General features: G+C 40.9%; 1 protein-coding gene across 6 annotated transcripts in view; it reads left to right on the top strand.

The window, feature by feature from the left end:
* The window catches only part of LOC130365641 (centromere protein C-like), a 322,002-nt gene extending 301,676 nt beyond the window's left edge, over positions 1 to 20,326 (top strand). For 5 of the 6 annotated variants that reach the window (XM_056568882.1, XM_056568886.1, XM_056568883.1 and 2 more), the window contains one exon: positions 19,107 to 20,326. In XM_056568882.1, the coding sequence (XP_056424857.1) occupies positions 19,107 to 19,195 (89 nt within the window). In that variant the 3' untranslated portion in view covers positions 19,196 to 20,326. Of the gene's footprint in view, positions 1 to 10,256; positions 10,296 to 19,106 lie in introns of all 6 variants that reach the window. The other variant, XM_056568885.1, reaches the window with a different exon arrangement.
* Positions 20,327 to 26,912: the final 6,586 nt, after the last annotated feature.

The raw sequence follows: 26,912 nt of genomic DNA, 5'->3' as shown, positions 1-26,912 counted from the left end.
TTTTTCTCCATAATTACTAGTAAAGGTCATGTTGTAAGTATTACAATTCATGTAAGTGACAAAGCTAAGAAATCTTCCTGTGATCCAGACCAAATCATTAAAATGTCTTCTACATAGCGGACACATAAAGCTAGGTGACAAACATAGGGGTTATTTGGTGAAAATATCATGTCCTCTAGTTTCCCCAAAAATAAATTGGCTAAAGTGGGTGCCACCATCTCTGTATTATCCGTTTGTATGTATCATTTATTGTTAAACTGGAAGGTATTATTATTTAGAATGAAGGATAACATCTCACATAAGTAATCTACCTGTTTGTTTGATGCGGGTGTGTAGGATTAAAACACTGATACTAGCTAACAAAATCCACTTTGCCAACTGAAATTTTTTTGACAACTGAAGTAAAAAATGTTCGCATTATCACTTTAAATAAACACAATGGGGGAGATTTATCAAAACCTGTCCAGAGGAAAAGTTGCTGAGTTGCCCATAGCAACCAATCAGATCGCTTCTTTCATTTTTCAGAGGCCTTTTCAGAAATGAAAGAATGAAAAAAGAAAAATGAATGTAGCGATCTGATTGGTTGCTATGGGCAACTCAGCAACTTTTCCTCTAGACCAGTTTTGATAAATCTCCCCCAATATGTATTTATAAAGTCTATATCACCACAAATCAGTGGGTCACAGGGCTCTTTTGTCCCTACTTACTCAATTCTGGTGCAAATAATATAATATAAAAATTACCTATTAAAAAATATCATTTGTCACCACTAAAAATTATATAAAATGAAAGTCCACACAAGAGTTGGAAAAGTCCTTGGGATCCATAATAACAGCTTTCAATAATAGCTGTTGTTTATAAATTATTACAGATTTTGTAGCCTGTACATGACATTGCACTATTCTGGGAAATACAAATGCTTGTGCAAGTATCACTGGATTCAGTGATAAATGGTGTTACATGGAGATAAAATGCCAATAGTTCAAATAGCAAATAGTTTCTGTGACAAGGAGAGTTCAGATCGGTGCCGTGCACCACTGACCATGCGGGATCCTTCGGTCTACATGTTCTCTGTAGGGAGAAGACAAGATGCTGTGCACCGCTCACCTGACCTGGTTCCCAGCTTGACCTGCTAATGTTGCAGGCTGGTACTTGATGGCTCTCACAGACTGGTCGTGCGAGTGCTGGCACGAGCGGCTGCAGCAGATGGAGCTTCTCAGAAGGCAGCGGTGAGACTAGCAGGATGTGTTAGCTGGCGACCTTGTGGAATGCAGGCAGCTCACATAGGTAAGCTACTTGTTTACTGTCGTATCCTGAGAGATGCTGGTGTGTAGGCTTGCTACTGGCTAACTAATATCCCATATGCCAACTGAAATTGTATTTAACAGATGCTGTGTATCTTGTAGAAATGATGGGATTGTAAGTAATAATGGGTTTAATACCCAGTCTAAATATTGGGACAGAGGTTTAGTACATAAACCCCTGCCCACAACTTTAGGACGCCCAGGGGTTCCCTAGCACCTTAGTGGATTTTGGGAATCCAGTTCTACTCCCCTTTGCAACAAAGTGCATATCAAATTTTGATCGTGTATTGTGGTGTTTTAAGTTGACAGTAAGTATTGACAGCATGTAGTTGACAGTATGCTTCTGACTGGTAATATTCCTTACTGAAAAAACAATCTTCCATCAAAGCAAATTCTGTTATATTAATCACATTTGTCTTTTGGACTGTGGAGTTACCAGGGTCAGTTTCACCTTCCTCCTCCCAGGTGACATGCTTCTCTGTTGGTGTCACCTTTGTTGTTTTTTTTTTTACACCGTCCCCTCTAAAGAAGTCCTCAGGTGATGGTGCCCGTGAAAGTTTGGTTGGCAAAGGACCACTGGAGATTGGTCTTCTTGAATTTACAATAAATGCTAATTGGTTGGAAATTAATTCAAATGTTAATATTTTAATGGAATTGTCTGAACTCCATTTTTCAAGTGACTCAATCAAAGTGGGTGCATTGAGAGGTGGTGTACAGTGCCCCCCACTTTCTTTAATGTATTTTTGGGGGTACTAGAGGAGGACATAATATTTTCACCAAATAATCACTATGTTGGTTACCTAGCTTTATATGTCCGCTATGTGGATGATGTTTTAGTGATTTGGTCTGGATCGCAGGTAGTTTGCCCAGCTTTGTCTCTTACATGAATTGTAATACTTATAACATGACTTTTACTACAAATTATGGAGACAGAGGTGGAAATTTTAAATGTGAAATTGAAAGCAGTGGAAGACACAGTGAAGATAGGATTTAGAAAACCCACTGCAACAAATTCACTATTAAGGTATGACCTTTTCCACCCATAGCATATAAAAAGATCACTACCTTGCAAACAAGCGCAAGAATTATGGAATCGATTACAGGATCAAGGGCAGAGGTCAAGACCTAAGAAATTAAGGGAACTCACCCAAGATTTCCATTCAAGGGCTGGTTCTGCAGGACTCCTGCTAATGGGAATGATGATCCTGATATGGGAAAAAGTGCAGGAACTCAGTTCCCACATGTTCCTGCAGGACTTGAGCTCTGATCAAGGGTACCCAAAAAAAATCTTACATGATGACCTAGAAAAAGCCAAATCAATTCAAAGAAAGCAGTTACTAAATAAAAATACAAATAGAATGAATAAACAAGATCCACAAGGAATGGTGAATGATCAATATGATGGTAGTAATGACAGTTATCTCTTTCATTTGTGTACAACCCATGGAAAAAAAAAATCGCAAAAAAAAAAAATTGGCAAGGTGACGAGGCCCTAAAAGATGTAACCAGAAATAGACCTGTGATTTCATTCCATATATGTAAAAACCTGTGGGACTGTCTTCTAAAATGTATATTATCGAAAAAATTCGGAGGCCAACTGGATGGAAGCCCAGCTTCCTGCAGGATATCATACATGCGGCAGCTGTAATTTTTGCAATTGGATGTGCAACACTAACAAGATTAAATTAATCCAAAGGAAAAAGTGGGTAGATCAGCTCACCTCACGTAGCAGCAGGCACTTTAATTTGGAGGTTGGAAGCACGGATGCAAGGGACCACCTTCCCCCGTAAATATGCAGATACGGAAAAATGGTGAAGGATCCAGCTCCCAAAAACAAAAATTATAACATTTAATAAAGTACATTAAAAAGCTGGAAATCTGGTTACAAAAAGGAAAGTGACATGTCACTCTAAAAAGTAGAAATAACTCTGACGCATTTCGAGCTTCAGCTCTTAGTCATGGCAACGATATCACATCTCTGAGAGTTTAAATACAAAACACAATTTAACAAAAATCCAGATCTACCTACCGGCATCCTCGGACCGGAACTCACTGTTTCACATGCAGTCTGGTGCTTACATGTTGAATACTATTAGTAATCATTCTGTTTGTCAGAAAGCATCTCAATAAAGTTAATTTTACAGGAACCATGCAAGTTACAACCTGCCCATGTCAGGTAATGTGATCAGTATCCAACTGGTTAGTATTCCAGTGCAAATGCAATGCATTAATTACGTGGCCTAGCCGTGCAGCTAAGGTTATCAGAGCATATACACATCCTAGAATAGGATACATTTACCACAGGCACCTTTCATAAATACATCCATCCTATTGCACTTTTCATTAGTCAAATTGTGTAATGCCACTAGAACAAGGTTGGGTATATCATGTCAACACACTAGATGCATAAAAAAAAGTGCTGTATGGTAGTAATCACAACAGCAAGAAACACACACATATAGAAATAGAAGTAGAACATTACATTGTTTCATATATACATAATATGATTCAGCAGGCACCCCGAGCAAACCCCCTAATGTCGGAGATCGTCGCAAATCGCCGGTCATTTCAGACCGGCAATCTGCAGCGATTCCGGGTCACAAGGGTCCCCTTTGACCAGGAAATCTTATCCCAGCTATTGGTCGGTCAGAAGAGACCGACCAATAGCGGGGGGTTTAAAGTTCGGTTCCCTCTCTGCCCACCCACTGTAGTCCGGGCAGAACGTTGGAACTGTGCTGTGACTGGCACTCACCAGCGGTGGCGGCTGGCGATGGGGTGCGGCTCCCTGGGGAAGCCTGTGAGTTGTTGGCTAGAAACATCTGGAGGGCTACAGTTTGGAGACCACTATACGGGGGTCTTTAAACTGTAGCCCTCCACATGTTGCAAAACTACAACTCCCAGCATGCCCAGACATCTGTTTGCTGTTTGGGCATGCTGGGATTTGTAGTTTTGCAACATCTGGAGGGCCACAGTTTGGAGATCACTGTGCGGTGGTTTTTAAACCGTGGCCCTCAAAATCTTGCAAAACTACAACTCCCAGCATGCACGAACAGCAAACTGCGGCCACGCCATGCTTGTAGTTGAAGTTGCGTGCCTCCAGTTGCTGCATAACTACATCTCCCAACATGCCCTTCGGCAATCAGTACATGCTGGGAGTTATAGTTTTGCAAAAGCTGGAAGCGCACAGGTTCTGTTACCGAACTCAGCATTTTTCAACCCGTGTGCCAGCTGTTGCAAAAGTACAACTCCCAGCATGCGCGGTCTGTCCCACGCCCATGTGAATGTACATTCACACAGTCGGGTTTACAGTAAGTTTCCTACTCAAAGTTTGAGCTGCGGCGCAAACTCCTAGCGGGAAACTCACCGTAAACCCCCACCACTGCGAATGTACCCTAAAAACACTACACTACACTAACACATAATAAAGGGTAAGACACTACATATAGACCCCCTTACACTGCCCCCCCCCCCCCCAAATAAAAATCGTATTGTACAGCAGTGTTTCCAAAACGGAGCCTCCAGACGTTGCAAAACAACAACTCCCAGCATTTCCGAATAGCCACTGCCTGTCCAGGCATGCTGGGAGTTTAGCAACAGTTGGAGGCACCCTGTTAGGGGTATTCTACGCCAGTGATTCCCAATGCCCACCCCTATGCAATTCCACAGGTGTTCCATGAATTTTCGTTGAATATGAATTTTTTTATTTTTTCACTAAAATGCTGGTGTTAACCCAAATTTTTCATTTTCACAATGAGTAATTGGAAAAAAAAACCTCCAACAGTTTGTAACACCATTTCTTCTTAGTATATAAATATCCCATGTGTGGACGTAAAGTGCTCTGCTGGCGCACTACAGGGCTCAGAAGAGAAGGAGCGCCATTGGGCTTTTGGAGAGAATTTGGCTGGAATTGAAGGCTATGTGCATTTACAAAGCCTCCATGGTGCTGTTCTGACAGTGGATACACCCCCCCCCCCCCCCCCCCCCCCCCGACGGAATGTAATAAGGGGTGCAGTGAGCATTTACACCACACTGGTGTCTGACAGATTTTTTGAAAAGTGTCCCATGAAAATGAAAAATTTTATTTTTAATTTGCACAGCCCAGTGTTCCAAAAGTCTGTCAAACACCAGGGGGGTGTAAATGCTCACTGCACCCTTTATTACATTCTGTGAGGGGTGTAGTTACCAAAATTAGGTCACGTGTGGTGGTAGGGGGGGGGGGTTCCATTGTTCTGGTAGCATGGGGCCCCCCGACTTCCATTCCAAACAAAATCTCTCTCTAAAAGTTCAATAGCACTCCTTCTCTTCTGAGCATTGTAGTGGTAAGAAATGGGGTTTCAAATTTTGGGGGGCATTTTCTCCTATTACCCCTTATAAAAATGTAAAATTTGGGGAAAGAGCAGCATTTTAGTGAAAAAAAAGTTTTCATTTACGCATCGGACTTTAACAAAAAGTTGTCAAACATCTGTAAGGTGTTAAAGCTCACTGTACCACTGTTACATTCCTTGAGGAATGTAGTTTCCAAAATAGTATGCCAGGTGGGTTTGTTTGTTGTTTTTTTTTTATTTTATTTTTTTTAGCTGTTCTGCTGGCACCATAGGGGCTTGCTAAATGCGACATGTCTCCCCCCCCCCCCCCCCCCCCCCCCAAAAAAAAAAGAGCATTTCAGCAAAATTTGGTTTCCAAAAGCCAAATGTGACTCCTTCTCTTCTGAGCATTGTAGTTTGCCCACAGAGCATTTTGGGTCCTAACATGGAGTTACAAAGAATATGGGGTTACAAATTTTGGGGGACATTTTCATTTAAAAAAAATGTCATTTACACATCCGACTTTAACGAAAAGTCGTCAAACACCTGTGGGGTGTTAAGGCTCACTGGAACTCTTGTCACATGCCTTGAGGGGTTTAGTTTCCAAAATAGTATGCCATGTGCAAAAATGTGCCAAAATTCACTCTCAAAAATCCCATTGTTGCTCCTCCCTTTCTGATTCCTCTAGTGCACCTACAGAGCACTTAACGTCCACATATGAATTATTTCCTTACTCGAAAGATATTGGGTTACAAATTTTGGGGTCTTTTTCTCCTATTACCCCTTGTAAAAATTAAAAAACTGGGTCTACAAGAACATGCGAGTGTAAAAAATTGAGATGTTGAATTTTCTCTTTCACTTTGCTGCTATTCCTGTTAAACACCTAAAGGGTTAACACATTTTCTGAATGTCATTTTTAATACTTTGAGGGGTGCAGTTTCTATAATGGGGTCATTTATGGGGTATTTCTACTTAGTGCTGGGCGGTATACCGGTTCATACCAAAATTTTTGTCCTGCACGATATTAATTTTTCCCCATACCGCAATACCGATTTGTCCCCTCCCCCTTCGGGAATGAATGAATTATCAACCCAGCGCTGCACTGTCCCCATCGGGGAACTAATCACGTCCCCCTGCAAGCGCTGCCCTCCTCGTCCTCCTTTTTGTTGCGGGCCGCTGGAACTCTGTACACTGTATCCCTATGCCTGGGCTGCAAAAGATAAACAAAATAAACTTTAACACACCTTGCCCCATTGGTCAGGTACCGGCCTCACCTGCTTCTGGGGATGGGAACTTTGGAGAGCAGTCAGCCTTTCACCGGCCGCAGCAATGTTCCGCCTCGGCCAGTGATAGACTGAGCTCACTGTAATGTAAGGAGCTCTGGCCGGCTTCTTACATGACAGTGAGCTCAGCCTATCACCGGCCACAGCGATGTTCCCCCTCGGCCAGTGATAGGCTGTGCTCACTGTCATGTAAGAAGCAGGCCAGAGCTCCTTACATGATAGTGAGCTCCGACGTTCCCGTCCCCAGGAAGAGCATGAGACCGATGGAGGAAGGTGAGTTAAAGGGGTTATCCAGGAAAAAATGTTTTCTTATATAACAACTGGCTCCAGAAAGTTAAACTGATTTGTAAATTACTTCTATTAAAAAAATCTTAATCCTTTCAGTACTTATGAGCTTCTGAAGTTAAAGTTGTTCTTTTCTGTTCACAAAAAGCTAGCCACAGTGTTATAGTAATCTCACAACATAGCCATTTTGCTCCAAGACAAGCACAGATCCTTCCTAAGCATGTCCATTACTGTCTACCAGGTGCGTACTAAAATCACCTTATGGTGGATAACCCCTTTAATACTTAAAGTGACAGTGGTCAGATGGGCAAAAAATGCTCTGGTGCTTTAGGTAAAAATGGCTTCGTCCTTAAAGGAGTATTCCGCCCCTAGACATTTTATCCCCTATCCAAAGGATAGGGGATAAGATGTCAGATCACCGCGGTGCCGCTGCTGGGGACCGCTGGGATCCCCGCTGCGGCACCGCGCTATCATTACAGCACAGAGCGAGTTCGCTCTGCACGTAATGATGGGCGGTACAGGGGCCGGAACATAGTTACATCACAGCTCCGCCCCTCGTGATGTCACGGCCCGCCCCTTTCAATACAAGTCTATGGGAGGGGGCGTGGCGGGCATCACGCCCCCTCCCATAGACTTGCATTAAGGGGACGGGCCGTGATGTCACGAGGGGCGGAGCCATGACGTCACGCTGCTCCGCCCCCCGTATCACCCGTCATTACGCATAGAGCGAACTCGCTCTGTGCTGTAATAATAGCGCGGTGCCGCAGCGGGGATCCCGGGGGTCCCCAGCAGCGGGACCACGGCGATCTGACATTTTATCCCCTATCCTTTGCATAGGGGTTAAAATGTCTAGGGGCGGAATACCCCTTTAAGGGGTTAATATAGTGTAGTAGTAAATACTATCCTTTGTACAAGTATCTATCTTCCAGTACATTTGAAACACTAATATGGTTAGAACAGATACTATGATTAGTTGTTTTACATTTCGTGTTTTACAAAGAGTTAATGACTGGCATCACCCATGTCCGGCATTAGTAACGAGTCCCAGGTATCAGATTAGGTATTGGGAACATTTGCACTAGTACAAGTACTCATGCAAATGTCCAGCATCCGGACATCCCTAATAAATACTATCCTTTTTATTGTATTTGTGATTTTTTTTTCTTTTGTGTTATTATAGTGTACAGTGGTCCCTCAAGTTACAATATTAATTGGTTCCAGGATGACCATTGTATGTTAAGACCATAACTCTATGGAAACCTGGTAATTGGTTCTGAAGCCACCAAAATGTTATCCAAAAAAATAGGAAAAAGTGAGGATTAAACAAAAATAAGTAGATAACTAATATAGATAAAGCAAGTAATTACATAGAAAAGTAAGAAAGAGCTACTGGGAGCTGTAAATCACTGTCTATGTAGAGGACAGGAGCTTCTTCAGGGTCCTTTACAGTACACAGTGTCCCAAAAAAAGTAAAATGGAGCTGCCCTTACCTTGTGTCCAAAGGAGCAGCTAACTGTGGCATAGGATAACAATAGTACAGAACATGTAATACCTCCCTGTACTAAAGGGAGGCGCTACCAGACAGGAATTCATTGCATACAGTTCAGTATTACAGGTGTTTTACAAGTAAATGTCCATTCTAATTGGCCAGTTCTTCCAGCCAATAACATGTTTCTCAGGTTTGGACTGTCTGTAGCAACTGTCTGTCTGTTTCAATTGACAATGGTCCAGAAAAGACCATTGTGTGTTGAAACTATTGTAATTGCGATCAATTATTGGCATATGCTCTAATGTATGTCGGTGCGGCACTCAGAGCCAGCTATTCACAATCTCATAGAATCCCGTGCATGTATGAACACTTGGATGTATTTTGCTCCGTGATGTGTTCACGCGCATGTTTTCGGACTTAGAAGAATTTTCTATGCGCACTATTGCACATGTCCCCGACATCCAGTAACTCATGTCGGATTCTAGTGCGCATGCTGCCGGACATAGACAGAAATAAGAAGGACCTTACAGCTCTTGATACCATGTACCGTTATGTGGTACCCTGCTATTGCTGGGCTTAGAAAAGATTCTGATCGATGTACATTAATATATTAGTAAATAAATGCAAAACATGATACAGGTTACTCTTTAGTGATGGTCTCTGGTCCCATAACAACCTCATCGTTTTGCCAATGGTTTATACTTAGCATTTAGATACTTATCTTTAGATTGGATGATTTTATCAGTTATAATCTTCCTAATTTTTTATTATTTTTCGTTCTAAATTTAGAAGTAATAGATAATTATGGTTAATGTAATTTGGATATTATGATGATATGGGACCATGATTATATACAACAAATTATCTCACATTGATATAGAGCATTATTTTTCACCTTCTTCAATGTACTGTTGTGAGTTTAAAGGGGTTTTCCAGCATAAGGTGATTTTAGTACGTACCTGGCAGACAGTAATGGACATGCTTAGGAAGGATCTGCACTTGTCTTGGGCTAAATGGCTATGCTGTGAGATTACCAGAACACTGTGGCTAGCTTTCTGTGAACTTGTATTTCCTGTTTTCAGTTTTCTTGTTTGCCTACAAATCCCATGATACCATTTTCCTCCTTCCCACACATCAGCTACCCCACCCATTGAAACATAAATCAGCTGCAGACCTGTGGTTTTCAATCAGGGTGCCTCCAGCTGTTGCATTACTTGCAGATTGCTCTCTCCACCCATTGAAGCAGACAGGCTCCCTGTCATCAGCTGACAAGTGAGTCAGGTCTCGACCGCATTGCAAGCTGGGAAAAATCCGAGACAGCAGTCATTTTGTATGCTGTTAAAAATAAATATTGGGATGAAAATCACATAAGAATTGTTAGAAAACCGTCACACACAGGAAAAGACACTATATTATGAACTACTAACTTTACAGCCCCTGTAGCATAGTCAAATGAACAAAAAAATTCCTGGAATACCCCTTTAAAGCCTTCACTTATAATTTTTTTTTATGGTTTTCGGATAATGGTATCTAATTTTACTGTGTCACTTTATAGTGGACTTACTGGTGTCATTGTTTTGTTTCCTAACAGTACCATCTGATACATAGGCCTATGTCTCCAGTTGATTTGGTGAGTTTATATCTCTATATAAGTTATCTTGCAGTACAGTATTGTACTCATGATTTTGCCTGTAGTTTTAGTTTTGTATAGAAGTTGGGCGCAGAGTTATTAGTTTCACAAGTTATTTTTACTTAATTATTTTAGCATATTGTTAGGCTTGCAGATCATCTTAATTCGGGTAGGTAAGGATGGTGTTATGACAGTGTTTATTCCAAAAATGCAGAAAACAAAAAGCCTTCATTGAGTCCATGTGAGCTTCTACTGTTGAGCCAGTAGATCCATTTGGTTTCCTCTTTTGACTCCCTCCTTTGTACAATATTCTCAGATAGAGACTTTTGTTCACCTTGTCACACAAGACCTAAAAAAGATCAAACCACACACCTCCCTGATTCACTCCAATTTATCTGAACCAGAATGGAATGCCCTTATTACTCTAAGAGACCATAAGAACATTACCATAAAGCCCTCGGAAAAGGGCGGTAATGTCGTCCTGATGGATACTCCAGACTATGTGGAGATGGTCAATTGTCTTCTACAAGATAGCAGCACATATAAAATCATACAGAAAGACCCTACTAACATCTTTTTGGAAAAGCTTAAACATTTACTGGAAAAAGCAAAAGCAGAACAACTGGTAACAGATGAGGAATAAAAGTTTTCTCTACATTCTACGCGTTACCCAAAACCCACAATGGGACGAATCCTGTTAAAGGACACCTCATTGTGTCTGGCAATGACAACCTTACCCAAGGAGCCAGCATATATATTGATTGCCAAAGCCCAAAGGAGGGTGAGGGGTCCTCCAATATGAACTACAAACTCCTGGGCCGAAGCCCAGAGTCACTAAACTCCCCTCTTAGAATATACCCCCTTAGAATATAACTTTTATTGATACCATTAAAATAATGAAATAACTAAATCCCCAATTGTGATATTAAAACCGTGTCCACAACAGTGCAGTGATACAGGTATTCAGGTATAAACACAGGCCACCAGTCCGTGTCATGAATTTATAAATGGTGCTGCAGTACACCAAGAGCAAGCACTGATGTGGTGTGCGATTAAAACATGAACCGTACAGCCACCCTCAACATGTTTCGCTGTAACAGCGTTGTCAAGAGGATCATGTGGCTATGGCGATCCTGCCGCTGAGTGGATCTATTTATAGACCCACCGTCTATCATCATCATTGTAGGACCTAAGTGCCACCAATAATAGGCATCACTCAATCCCTTCCGGGTAAGAATACACTTTTAACCTATCACCATGCAGGTAAATATCCACCCAGGTACTCACCTACCTGTGTGACGTCTTCAAATCCTGCTCGTCATCTGTATGCGCCCGAATCCTCAGTCTCCCTCCGTTCGCAGTACACACTTGGGAGACGCGCATGCGTACTTATAGAAAAGCTGACTTGGAACCCACTGATATTCGTATGGGATAATGCGCATGTGCTAAGAATGTCAATATCTCATGTCTATTACAGACAGGGAATTCATTATGCAAAATGTCATCCCATAAGAATACAATAGTGCTGATAAATATCAATCGTAAATTACTGTAAAAGGTATCATGACTAGATAATAAAGGGAAATACATATTTACTATTAATGATATTAGTCATAAAGACAAAAAATTGCTATTATCTAATGTATAATCATAGTAGTGGAGTTATAATATTGCCAAATTCCATAAGTATGTTATTATATTGACCTCTATTATTCACAGGCTAGTACTTGTACCGTCATTTCTCTCCATTATGTTCTGTCATATTGCTCTCCATTATGTTCTCTCATAGGGGACCATCTTGAAGTATAAATAAAGAGGCCCTACATGGGGCCCAATCTTTCCTTCTCCACAATATAATATGTTTAAATAAAAAATATTGTATTATATATCATGTTGGACCACAGGACTTAGTTGCTCTAATGAAAATACAATCTAAAGGCCCTATGGAGAATATAAGTGAACCTTAAGGAGAGTATGGATGTGTGGAAAATTGACAGAATAATAAGAGAAGGACAATTGACTAGACAAGGATATGAGTTGTATTCCTAAAGTAAGACTTAGATTAGATATCAAAGTAAGATGAATAAGTAATAAACGTAATTAGCGGGATCTATATGTACAGTATCCAATTTTAATTAATGTGACAGGGATAACAAAACATGGGTGCATCCATTAACAATTCATCCATAAAAAGTGGTAAATCAATAGTACAACATAACAACCCAATTATCTAACTTGACAGTTTGGCGAAAGAGGTAAATCACAAAAATGCTGAAAAGGAAAAACGTTCATTAATCCCGTTAGGGGATTTGCTCTTAAGTAGGAATATCCATTTTGCCTCTTCTTTTAAGAGACGAACATCTAAGTTTCCCTTGCGGGGGCCTAGTTTAAGGTGACAAAGACCATAAAAGTGGAGGTCATTCATGCGTCCATTGTGTACATATTGTATGTGTCTGGCCAATGGTGTATCTGATTCAGTGCGGATATTGCTCATGTGCTGTGACATCCTACGCCTGAATTCTTGAGACATCTTTCCGACGTATAGCTTTGGGCAGCTACATTTGGCTATGTACACTATATTGCTAGTGCCACAGTTATTAAACTGACGGATTTGGTAGACACGTTTGTCTACCAGATTGATGATCTCCTTTGTTTTTGGAACAAAAGGGCAAAATTTGCCCCCTCAAGAAGAGGCAAAGTGGATATTCCTTCTTAAGAGCAAATCCCCTAACTGGATTAATGACGGTTTTTCCTTTTCAGCATTTTTGTGATTTACCTCTTTCGCCAAACTGTCAAGTTAGATAATTGGGTTGTTATGATGTATTATTGATTTACCACTTTTTATGGATGCGTTGTTAATGGATGCACCCATGTTTTGTTATCCCTGTCACATTAATTAAAATTGGATACTGCACATATAGATCCCGCTAATTACGAATATTACTTATTCATCTTACTTTGATATCTAATCTAAGTCTTACTTTAGGAATAAAACTCCTATCCTCGTCTAGTCAATTGTCCTTCTCTTATTATTCTGTCAATTTTCCACACATCCATACTCTCCTCAGGGTTCACTAATATTCTCCATAGGGCCTTTAGATTGTATTTTCATTAGAGCAACTAAGTCCTGTGGTCCAACATGATATAATAATACAAGATTTTTTATTTATACATATTATATTGTGGAGAAGGATAGATTGGGCCACATTTAGGGCCTCTTTATTTATACTTCAAGATGGTCCCCTATGAGAGAACATAATGGAGAGCAATATGACAGAACATAATGGAGAGAAATGACGGTACAAGTATTAGCGTGTGCATAATAGAGGTCAATATTATAACATACTTATGGAATTTGGCAATATTAGAACGCCACTACTATGATTATACATTAGATAATAGCAATTTATTGTCTTTATGACTAATATCATTAATAGTAAATATGTATTTCCCTTTATTATCTAGTTATGATACCTTTTACAGTAATTTTCGAGACATTTATCAGCACTATTGTATTCTTATGGGATGAATGACATTTTGCATAATGAATTCACTGTCTGTAATAGACATGAGATATTGACATTCTTAGCACATGCGCATTATCCCATACGAATATCAGTGGATTCTAAGTCAGATTTTCTATGAGTGCGCATGCGCGCCTTCAAAGTTTGTACTGCAAACGGAGGCAGACTGAGGATTCGGGCGCATACAGATGACTAGCAGGATTGGAAGACGTCACACAGGTAGGCGAGTACCTGAGTGGATATTTGCCTGCATGGTGATAGGTTAAAAGTGTATTCTTACCCGGAAGTGCTTGCTCTTGGTGTACTGCAGCACCATTTATAAATTCATGACACGGACTGGTGGCCTGTGTTTATACCTGAATACCTGTATCACTGCACTGTTGTGGACACTGTTTTAATATCACAATTGGGGATTTAGTTATTTCATTATTTTAATGGTATCAATAAAAGTTATATTTTAAGGGGGTATGGTCTAAGAGGGGAGTTTAGAGACTCTGGGCTTCGGCCCTGGAGTCAGCATATATATTGACAACATCCTAGCACCATTTGTATCTTCCTTCCCCTCTTACCTAAAAGAAACGAAGGACACAGTTAATAAGATTAATGACCTCACTGTCACAGACACCAGTCTAGACTTGTAATGACTCTATAGCAATATAGATCACCAGTTGGGCATCACAGCTATAAGCAGTTTTCTTAATACACGCAGTAAATCATTTGAGAAAAACAATCACTTTGTCACTTATTTACTTAATTTTGTACTCACTCACAATTTTTCTTTTTGGGGGTTCTCTTTATCAGCAAATAAGCGGTACCGCTATGGGGATGACGCTATGTTTTTGGTGATGGAGTTTCTTCTGAATACACAGAGCACATTTCCTTTTGGGGGAGATACATTGATGATATTTTTTGGAATTGGGACACGACTTTATTTCGGGAATTTGTCACAAAACTCAACGTAAATGAAATTGGTATAAAGTTAACGGCCGAAGGAGGCAAATCCATCAACTTCTTAGATTTAACAATCTATGTTGATGACAATTTGAGGGTCCAAACAAATATATATAGAAAGCCTACATCAACCAACAGTCTGCTCCATTGGAGTAGTTGGTATCCCAACTCCCTAAAACGAACCATCCCAACAGGGCAATATCTGAGTGCAAGGAGAAACTGCTCCAATGAGATCAATTTAAAAAAAGAAAGTGATAACCTTATGGCTCGATTCATAGAGAGGGGTTATCCCAAGAAGTTTATGCGTAAAGCATTCTTCAGAGCAGCCAACTCCAATAGGTCCGAATTACTAAGCTCCAATCAACCTGGAGCTAATCTGCCGAAAAAAATCATAAGGTGCATTGGCACATATGGCTATGCTCATAAAGTCACACAAATTCTAAGAATGCACTGGCACGTTCTAAAATCAGATCCAGATTTACATGAGGTACTAGGGAGGGGTCCCAACATTACATACAGAAGAGGGGCCAACCTTCGTGACTTATTGGTGCACAGTCACGATAAGGAAGAAGTTCCACAAAGTGACACCTGGTAACCAAAACCGCCCAATGGATCGTACCCATGTGGACATTGTGCCTCTTGCAAATATATGCCTAAGACCAAGACTTTTACTAACCCATCAAATGGCAGACAGTATGAAATTAGACAATTCATAAACTGTAGCAGCAAAAATGTAATCTGTGGCAATGTGTTCATGTCAATTCATATATATATAGGGAACACAGTACAAGAGCTCAGAAAACATATAAGTAAACACATTAACACGATCAGAACCGGAATAGACGTGCCCCTGGCAAAACATGTGAGATTAAAACATCAGAATAAGATTGAGAGCCTGAAATTTTGGGGCCTTAGACAAATGATATATGGACCAAGAAAAGGGAATATGGATAAATTGTTGATTAAAGAGGAAGCCAAATGGATCTACCGGCTCAACAGTAGAAACCCACATAGACTCAATGAAGGCTTCGCGTTTTTGGCATTTTTGGAATAAACACGGTCATAAAACCATACTTGCCTGAATTAAGATGATCTGCAGGCCCTACAATATGCTAAAATAATTTAGTAAAAATAACTTGTGAAACTAATAACTCTGCGCCCAACTTCTATACATAACTAAAACTACATTCAAAATCATGAGTACAATACTATACTGCAAGATAACTTTTATAGAGATATACACTCACCAAATCATCTGGAGACATAGGCTGTGTATCAGATGGTACTGTTAGGAACCAAAACAATGACACCAGTAAGTCCACTATAAAGTGACACAGTAAAATTAGATATACTTACCATTATCCGAAAACCATAAAAAATGTATAAGTGAAGGCTTTAAACTTACAACAGTACATTGAGGAAGGTGAAAAATAATGCTCTATATCAATGTGAGATAATTTGTTGTATATAATCATGGTCCCATATCATCATAATATCCATGTCTAAGTCCGGCAGCATGCGCACAAGAATCCAACATGAGTTCCTGGATGTCGGGGACATGCCCAATAGTGCGTATAGAAAATTCTTCTAAGTCCGAAAACATGCGCGTAACTACATCACGGAGCAAAATACATCCAAGTGTTCATATATGCACGGGATTCTACGAGATAATGAATAGCTGGCTCTGATTGGCCAAATCACGATCGGGATGGGACGCAGAACCGATGTTCTAAGGGCCAGCAGACGCGAACGCCGGCATTAGCCTCAGTACCCTTGACAAAGCTGATCCTATCGGCGAAACTTCGGGAGGTTAACTATGCCATTTTAACCAGCAGAGTGCCGCACCGAACATACATTAGAGCATATGCCAATAATTGAACGCCTGTCCCTCTTTGTTATGACCGCTGTGCTAATACAGACATATAGATAGCGTGTCCTATATACACAAAAGGAGTGACATACATTCTTCTAAGTGTTAATCAGTGCAGTAGCATGATATCGGTAGCACACACTGTGTTTTTAAATCAGTTTGCACTAATTTGGGTTATACACTCTACGGAGTTGAATAAAGTTTTATTTTAATATTAATGTGGGGGGGGTTCCAAGTCTGGGGATATTATCCTGAGGGTTTTTCCCTTAGTTTGTGTATTTCAGTATTAACCCCGGAATCTCGGGGAGATTTTGTTGCAACCTCCTAATTTATCCCCTTAAAGGGGTATTCCGCCCCTAGGCATCTTATCCCCTATCCAAAGGATAGGGGATAGGATGTCAGATCGCCGCGGTCCCGCTGCTGGGGACCACCGGGATCCCCGCTGCGGCACCGCGCTATCATTACAGCACAGAGCGAGTTCGCTCTGCACGTAATGATGGGCGGTACAGGGGCCGGAGCATCGTTACGTCACGGCTCTGCCCCTCGTGATGTCACGGCCCGCCCCTTTCAATACAAGTCTATGGGAGGGGGCGTGGCGGTCGTCACGCCCCCTCCCATAGACTTGCATTAAGGGGACGGGCCGTGATGTCACGAGGGGCGGCGCCATGACGTCACGCGGCTCCGTCCCCCGTATCGCCCGTCATTACGCACAGAGCGAACTCACTCTGTGCTGAAATGATAGCGGGGTGCCGCAGCGGGGATCCCGGGGGTCCCCAGCAGCGGCACCGTGGCGATCTGACATCTTATCCCCTATACTTTGGATAGGGGATAAGATGTCTAGGGGCGGAATACCCCTTTAATGACCCAGGACATACCGGTACATCCTGAGTCCTCTCCCTTTCTATAACGCGGGGCTCGGCCTCTAACAATGGCCGGAACCCTTGGCTAATAGCGTGCGGCACTGATCACGATGCCGCGTGCTATTAACCCTTTAGACGCGGCATTCAAAGTTGATCGCTGCGTGTAAAGTGAAAGTAAGCTACCCCTGGCTAGCTCTGTGGGTGGTTCGGGACCGCCGTGGCGAAATCACGGTGTCTTGAACAGCTGAAGGACACGTGGGGAGGGTCCCCTACCTTCCTCCTGCGTGTCAGATCGCCGAATGACTGCTCCGTGCCTGAGATTCAGGCATGAGCAGTCAAGCGGCAGGATCATTGATCAATGTTATCCTATGCGATAACAATGATCAATGTAAAAGATCAGTATGTGAGCTATAACATTATAAAAAAAAAGTGAAAAAAAGTTAACAAAGATCATTTAACCCTTTCCCTAATAAAAGTAATAATCACCCCCCTTTTCCCATTTAAAAAAAATCAAACCTATATAAGTAGGATATCATTTTAATCGTATGGACCTACAGATTAAAGAGATGTAAATTTTACCGAAAAATGTACTGCGTGCAAAATTGTTTTTTCTTCAATTTTGTCGCTCAATATTTTTTTTCTTTTCCATTTCGCCTTAGATTTTTGGGTAAATTGACTGATGTCATTGCCAAGTAGAATTGGTTGTGCAAAAAATAAGCCATCATATGGATTTTTAGGTGCAAAATTGAAAGTTATTATTTTTTTAAATGAAAGTGCAAAAACTGATAAACCCAGGGTCGTTAAGGGGTTAAGTGTTAGTTAATCTATATTGCTGATTCCTGTTTAAAAAAGAGCCTATCAGACTTGAAACCGATAAGCGTAATCTATTCAGCCAGCCTTGTTTTGTATAAAGATTTAAAGGGGTACTCTGGTGGAAAACTTTTTTTTTTTTTTATCAACTGGTGCCAGAAAGTTAAACAGATTTGTAAATTACTTCTATTAAAAAATCTTAATCCTTCCAGTACTTATTAGCTGCTTCTTTTTGGAAGAGAGCTCTCTGCCGACATCATGAGCACAGTGCTCTCTGCTGACATCTCTGTCCATTTTAGGAACTGTCCAGAGTAGGAGAAAATCCCCATAGCAAACATATGCTGCTCTGGATAGTTCCTAAAATGGACAGAGATGTCAGCAGAGAGCACTGTGGTCATGACGTCAGCAGAGATCACTGTGTTCCAAAAAGAAAAGAATTGCCTCTGTAGTATTCAGCAGCTAATAAGTACTGGAAGGATTAAGATTGTTTTTAATAGAAGTAATTTACAAATCTGTTTAACTTTCTGGCACCAGTTGATTTAAAAAAAAAAAAATGTCCACCGGAGTACCCCTTTAATGTATGTAATGTTTAAGTTTGTGAGGATGTAATATACCATGGTTTATCCTATGGAGCCCCCATTGTCATTTGGATACAAGTGAATGTGAGGTGAGCCTTTGTACGTGTGCTTACTTCACTTAAAGAAAAATATGTTATACTCCTAGAATCAACAGACTTTAAAGTTTGAATTGCAAGAGTCAGGAGAATTTAATTAATTGAAAGATCTTTATTTTTCAGGTAATAGCTGCTCCATATCCAATCTTCAGGACACAGAAGCAGTGCTCGTCTTTAATTGTATAAAAATACATCCATTATCTACAGATTAAAGTCATTTTGGAATATGTTTTACTGTATGTACCTAACAGTCATTTGTAATATTACTATAATGTAGATGTTAATATTATATGCAATACAAGCAGTTTTGCTAGTAAATTGGATTTCCAGATAAAGAATCGTGCTGCAGAATCATAAAATATTTTAATGTCCATGCTTTTTTTTCTGCTCTGTTTATGTGCCTTATCTGCATTTACTGAATCCTTTTGACTTTCAAGATGATGTCAATACACCTATGTGACCATATCATCATAATGGCAAGCATTCTATGACTGTCAAATTATACGGTGTGCAGGGAAACTGGCCGTCTGACGGACAGCTTAACATTTTAACAGGCTTCCTTGTCACAAATAAAAACAAAATGATTTATTACAGAGTCATGACACTTGAAAAGTGTTTTAGAGGTAGTCTCTTTGGCTTCCTCCCTCCTACCAGGTCTCTCCTGGCTTAGGGTATAAGGAAAGACATGTCATTCAAGCCCAGCCAGGTAGAGGGGAGTTGTGAGACCCCCTCAGTATAACATAGTAGTTTGGATAAGGACGCCTGTAGCAATTTGATGTTACCTGAGGTTTAGAGAGCAGAAATCTACAGATTCCTTATAAATATACAGTGAGCAAATAAAAAAAGTTCACTTTTTTGCTAATAACTAGAAAACCTTTCATATGATGTATAAAGCATTATACATAATTTTTTATGTCTGTTAGATACATGTGATGAATTTTGACTTATTGCCACATAATGTCTAAACAGGTTTTTATGTATGTTCTGTAAAGTTAATTTAATTGATATGTTTTGAACATAAATGTTGTGTTTTGTTTTTATTTTTACTTCAATGCATCTAAAAAAGTGTCTATTTAAATATCCTACTCTTGCAGCTCATGTACATACCTATATTTCTCAAGTGCAAACAAAACCATGCACTTTATGTACTTTTCCCTTCCATCTGACCCCTCTGCTACAGTCTGTAAGTTAGGAAGTAGGGGGCAAATGGAAAGGTGTTTTAGTCTCCATGGAGATATTCAGGTATGCATTAAGACTGTATACACAAAACATGCTTTGTTTTATTCAGAATGTTGGAACATTCCTGCATTATATAAGCAATAAAACAAGTTATTTGAAAAAAATACCTTTAGCGTATAAAAGTCACTTTTTAATATGAATATTTAGATATGTTTTATATTCTTTTTTAACCCCTTAAGTACCTCTGCTGTAAATGTACGGTGCTACTAAGTTCTGCTGCGATCCTGGATCACCACGTCTCCAGTCGCGATGATCGGGTTGGGATGGCTTCTGTTATCTAAGGTGACCGTGCCACTGTGAGGTGAGATTTCCGAACCCTTGTAAAAACTGAACCGCTCCTTCCCTCAGCTCTTTCGCTCCTCCCCTTCGCTCTCCAAAGTTTTCCAAAGCGAGAGCAGAGGCCGAGATCGCACGTCTGCAGGAGATAATTAAGCCACGCCCCTTAGGTTCGGAAATCTCACAAGAAGACACAGCAGGGGGAATTAAGCCATGCCCCTTAAATTAAGAAATATCACTTCACCCCCCCCCGCTCTACATTACACAAGAAGCAGGGGGAGAGTGGGGACGTACACAGCTCGGTACACAGCTCCATCCTCCGTACACAGCTCGGTACACAGCTCCATCCCCTGTACACAGCTCGGTACACAGCTCCATCCCCCGCACACAGCTCCATCCCCTCCCCCTGCTCTGTCTCCACAGGACCTGATCTACCACGGGGAGGTTGCAAGTTTACACGGGGAAAACACAGAGCAGGAGGGGAGAGAGGAAGTCTGTGCACAGCTCCTCACCTCCATAATGACTGCTGTGTGCGAAGGAGGACAGACTGCACTGCATGGGGAGGATTTGGCTGAAGGGGGAAAGAGCAACTGTGGAATTTTTGAAAAAACTTTTGCTGTCATGGTTTTTGGGTGCCATGTTGCATTTAGGAAGCCCCCATGGTGCTAGAACAGCATAAAAAAAAAAAACACATGGCACATAATTTTGGAAACTACACCCCTCACAGGTGTTTGACGACTTTGCGTTGAAGCTGGACGTGAAAATGGAAATTGAGATTTTTAACACTAAAATGATGGTGTTAATCCATATTTTTCTTTTTCACAAGGGGTAATAGGAGAAAATTGACCTCAAAATTTGCAGCCCAATTTCTCCTGATTAAGAAAATACCCCATATGTGGACGTTAAGTGCTCTGCTGGCGCACTACAGGTCTCAGAAGAGAAGGAACGCCATTGGAATTTTGGAGAGAGAATTTTGCTGAAATTGAAGTCAGGGGCCATGTGCATATACAAACCTCCCATGGTGCCAGAACAGCAGAAACCCCCCACATTACACCATTTTGGAAACTACACCCCTCCAGGAACATAACATGGGTTACAGTGAGTACTTACACCTCACAGGTTTTTGGAACAGCTGTGATTTTTCATACTTAATTGATAATGTTACCCCAAATGTTTCATTTTCACATGGGGTAATAGGGCAAAAGGCCCTCCAAAATTTGTAGTGCAATTTCGCCTGAGAAAGAAAATACCCCATATGTGGATGTAAATTGCTCTGCGGGCACACTGCAATGCTCAGAATAGGAGTGCCATTGGGCTTTTGGAGTAAAAAGTTTGTTGGAATTGAAGCCGGGGGCCATGTCCGTTTACAAAGCCCCCCAAGAACAACAGAAACCCCACACATGACACCATATTAAAAACTACACCCCTCAAGGAAAGTAACAAGTGTTATAGTGAGTACTTACACCTCACGTGTTTTTTGTAGCCCAATTTCTCCAGAATAAGGAAATACCCCATATAAGGAGGTAAAGCACTATGCGGGTACAAAACAGGACTTAGGAGTGAGACAGCACTGAGGAGATTTGAGGCCTAAAGTGGTGCTTCGCACTGCAATTGTTGAGGTTCTGACATAAAATCTAAAAAAAAAAAAAAAAAAAAAAAAACAAAGGTAACAAGGGGTACAGTGAGTACTTACACCTCACAGGTTTTTTGAAAAGCGGGCCATAAATTGAAATATTTACATTTTTTTTCCACTAAAATGCTGGGGTTACCCAGTTTTTTATACATTTTCACAAGGGTTAATGGAAGAAATTGGGTTACAAATTTTGGAGGGATTTTTCTCCTGACTATGGAAATACATCCACATATGGGGTAACATGCAGGGCGGGTGCACAACAAGGCTCAAACGTCATAGAGGTCTGTTTGCATTTGAGGCCCATGGCATATCAGTAGCTGACGGTTACATAAATTCAGAGGAAAATACAAAAATGAAACACCCACATGTGACCCCATTACAGAAAGTACCCACCCTGAGGAAGGGGTATAGGGGTAAAGAAGACATTTTGAACACACGGATGTTTCCTAAATTTATTTTCCAGGAATGGATGAAGAGTAGCTTTTGAAAATTGCAATGTTCAACCTATGCTTTTGACGCCTGGAAATGCCACAGAGCTCATGAGCGAGAACTCTTCGCATTTGAGGCCGATATTTCTTACCTAACGGTTACATACATGAGCCTATTACAAACAGTACACCCCCTAGGGAAGGTGTATAGTGGTGAAGTGGAGATTTGGAACAGACGGGTGTTCCCTAAATTTATTTTCCAGGAATGGATCAAGTGTACTATGGGGGGATGAAAATTGCAATTTTAATACTGATATGCCAATTATTTTCCCAGAATGATAACCCAGAGTATAGCCGAAAGTAAAAATGATGCCTGCCCCAAACCCTATGCTCTGATTCATCATTCTGGGAATGTTATGTGTGTGGCCGTCCCTATTCTGTTGCCTCAAATGCGCACCCCGCTCAGGTGGGGAGAGAGCACTGCGCATTTGAGGCAACAGCAAACCCCCAATGCTGTTGACTCTGTGTCCCATGATCCATTTTTTGGGGGAAAAATAAAAATATTAGGGGTATATGCAGAGTATTTTTTATTGTTGTTATTATTTAACATTTTAAATTAATTAGAAGCCTAACAATTTAACTTGAAAATTTGAAAATTACATCTTTTTTTTTAAATGTGCTGTGCAAGGTTAGCAGAAATTTGAAGGTGGTAGAACATAGGAACCCCCCCCCCCCCCAAATGACCCCATTTTAAAAACTAGACCCCTTAAAGGAAAACTGTCAGATATTTTCTCACGCACTATCCACAGGTACTGGTGGATAGTGTGGGAGACGCTGATTAAAATGAGCCCTACCTTGCCCGGATCCGCCCGTCCATTCACCGCAATTATAGTTCTAATCTATGTGTATATCTTGCTGTAACTGGCACGGTCGGGGCTTCTGCGGGTTAACTGGCATTGACGTCACCGCCATTTATGACTCCTACAGTTAGGAGGGACGAAGAGAGGGAGAGCTGGAGGGATGAATATTCATAAGCGGCGCTGACGTCAGTGCCAGTTAACCCACAGAAGCCCCGCCCGTGCCAGTTACAGCAAGATATACACATAGAATTAAACTACAATTGCGTGCGAACGGCCGGGTGGATCAGACCAAGGTAGGGCTCGTTTTAATCAGCGTCTCCCGTACTATCCACCAGTACCTGGGGAGAGGGAGGAAGGCGCCTCATGTGCGGGATCAGTAGATCTTGTTGGTGGGGGTAGGGGACGGTAATTCCCAAGCCGCTTACCAAAGTTGGTTGTGCGCCCACACACAACAAGGTAAAGTGCAGAAGAAGTAAAGAAGAAGGTCCACTGCAGCCCTCCTGGGTAAGAGTAAAATCAAAACCGAAAGACCAGGGAGTCAGGAGTTTGTCTGGCGCAGAGAGGAACCATCAGGCAGCCAAGTAAAATCAATGGATTTATTAGATGCATCTAATAGCATCTAATAAATCCATTGATTTTACTTGGCTGCCTGATGGTTCCTCTCTGCGCCAGACAAACTCCTGACTCCCTGGTCTTTCGGTTTTGATTTTACCAGTACCTGGGGATAGTGCGGGAGAAAATATCTGACAGTTTTCCTTTAAGGTATTCGCTAGGGGGTACAGTGAGTATTTTAACACCATATTTTTTTGTCAAGAATTATTACAAAGTCAGTGTAAAAAAAAAAATTAGCTTTTTTTCACAAATGCATCATTTGTGGGGCATATTTTTTGTACATCGCTTCTGATATTAAAAGAAATTCACCCTATATTTAATTGAGCTGCTCGGCCCGTGTTTGGAAATTCCTCGTCTTAGGCCATATTGAGCCGCGTGGTAGGACCCAAGAATGAGAGGAGCGCCATTTGGCTTTCAGGTCATCATTTTACTCCGAATGGATTATAGGCCACACTTCATGCCTGCAAAGGATTTTAGCTGCCAGAACCATACAGAACACCCACAAGTGACCCCATTTTGGAAACTACACCCCCTAAAGTATTCACCTAGACCAAAAGTGAGTACTTTGAGTCCTTTTTGTGTGGCTGGAATGGTTATAAAGTCAGTGCAAAAGTAAAAAAAAAAATTTTTATAAAATGCATAAATTATATTTTGATTCACATATACAATATGTCTACTTTATATTTTCATCATAAAGTTGACATGTTTTTACTTTTGGAAGACATCAGAGGTCTTCAAAGTTCAGCAGCAATTTTTCAATTTTTCACAAAATTTTCAAAATCTGAATTTTTCAGGGACCACTTTAGTTTTGAAGTGGATTTGAAGGGCCTTCTTATTAAAAAATACCCCTGTAAATGACCCCATTATAAAAACTGCACCCCTCAAAAGTATTCAAAATGACATTCAAAAAGTTTAACCCTTTAGCTGTTTCACAAGAATAGCAGCAAAGTGAAGGAGGAAATTCAAAATCTTCATTTTTTACACTCGCATGTTCTTGTAGACCCAGTTTTTGAATTTTTACAAGGGGTAATAGACGAAAAATCCCCCCAAAATTTGTAATGCAATTTCTCTCGAGTAAGGAAATATCTCATATGGGGATGTCAAGTATTTGCCGGGTGCAGTAGAGGGCTCAGAATGGAAGGAGCGACAATGGGATTTTGGTGAGTGAATTTTGCTGAAATGGTTTTGGGGGGGCATGTCACATTTAGGAAACCCCTATGGTGCCAGGACAGCAGAGAACCCCCACATGGCATACCATTTTGGAAACTACACCCCTCAAGGCATGTAACAAGAGGTCCAGTGAGCCATTAAGCCCCACAAGTGTTTGACGACTTTTCGTCAAAGTCGGATGTGTAAATAAAAAATGTTTTTATTTCACTAAAGTGCAGATTTATCCCAAAATTTAGCATTTTTACAAAGGGTAATGGGAGGAAATGCCCCCCAAACTGTTTAACCCCATCTCTTTTGAGTATATAAATACCCCATGTTAGGACGTAAAATGCTCTGCGAGTGAACTACAACTTTTCAACTTTTGGAAAGCAAATTTTGCTGAAATGACTTAGGGGGCATGTTGCCGCATTTAGGAAGCCCCTAGGGTGCCAGAACATAAAAAAAAACACATGGCATACTATTTTGGAAATACACCCCTCAAGGAACGTAACAAGGAGTACAGGGAGCCATAACACCTCACAGGTATTTCACGGCTTTTTGTGAAAGTTGGATGTGTAAATGAAAAAAAAAAACAATTTTTCACTAAAATGCTGTTTTCCCCCCCAAATTTTAAATTTTTACAAGGAGTAATAGGAGAATATGACCACCAAAATTTGTAACCCCATTTCTTCTGAGTATGGAAATACCCCATGATGTCATGGGCTCTGCTGTCGAACTACAATGCTCAGAAGAGAAGGAGCGCCATTGAGCTTTTTGAAAGAGAATTTGTTTGGAATGGAAGTCGGGGGCCATGTGCTTTTACAACCCCCCCCCCCCCCCCGTGGTGCCAGAACAGTGGACCCCCCACGTGACCCCATTTTGGAAACTACACCCCTCACAGAATGTAATAAGGGGTGCAGTGAGTATTTACACCCCACTGGCGTTTGACAGATCTTTGGAACAGTGGGCTGTGCAAATGAAAAATTAAATTTTTCATTTTCACGGACCACTGTTCCAAAAATCTGTCAGACACCTGTGGGACATAAATGCTCACTGTACCTCTTATTACATTAATAAGGGGTGTAGTTTAAAAAATGGGGTCACATCTTGGGGGGGGGTCTATTGTTCTGGCGCTATGGGGGCTTTGTAAACACACGTGGCCTTCAATTCCGGACAAATTTTCTCTTCAAAATCCGAATTGCGCTCCTTCTCTTTTGAGCATTGTAGTGCGCCAGCAGAGCACTTTACATCCACAAATGGGGTATTTATATACTCAGAAGAATTGGGGTTACAAATTTTGGGGGGCTGTTTTCCTATTTTCCCTTGTGAAAATGAAAAAAATTTAGGGTAATACCAGCATTTTAGTGAAAACATTTTTTTTTTCTCAGTTTCCCATCCAGCTTTAATGAAAATTTGTCAAACACCTGTGAGGAGTTAAGGCTCACTATTCCCCTTGTTACGTTCCGTGAGGGGTGTAGTTACCAAAATGGGGTCACGTGGGTATTTATTTTTTGCGTTTATGTCAGAACCGCTGTAAAATCAGCCACCCCTGTGCAAATCACCTAATTAGACCTCAAATATACATAGTGCACTCTCACTCCTGAGCCTTGTTGTGCGTCCGCAGAACATTTTACGCCCACATATGATTTATTTCCGTACTCAGGAGAAATTGTGTTACAAATTTGAAGGTCTTTTTTTGCTTTTACTGCTTGTGAAAATTTAAAAGGCTAGA

This window comes from Hyla sarda, chromosome 1 (assembly GCF_029499605.1).
Source record: "Hyla sarda isolate aHylSar1 chromosome 1, aHylSar1.hap1, whole genome shotgun sequence".
Lineage (NCBI taxonomy): Eukaryota > Metazoa > Chordata > Amphibia > Anura > Hylidae > Hyla > Hyla sarda.
Note: the sequence above shows the minus strand (reverse complement) of the source record. Positions and strands in the feature narration are given on the sequence as shown.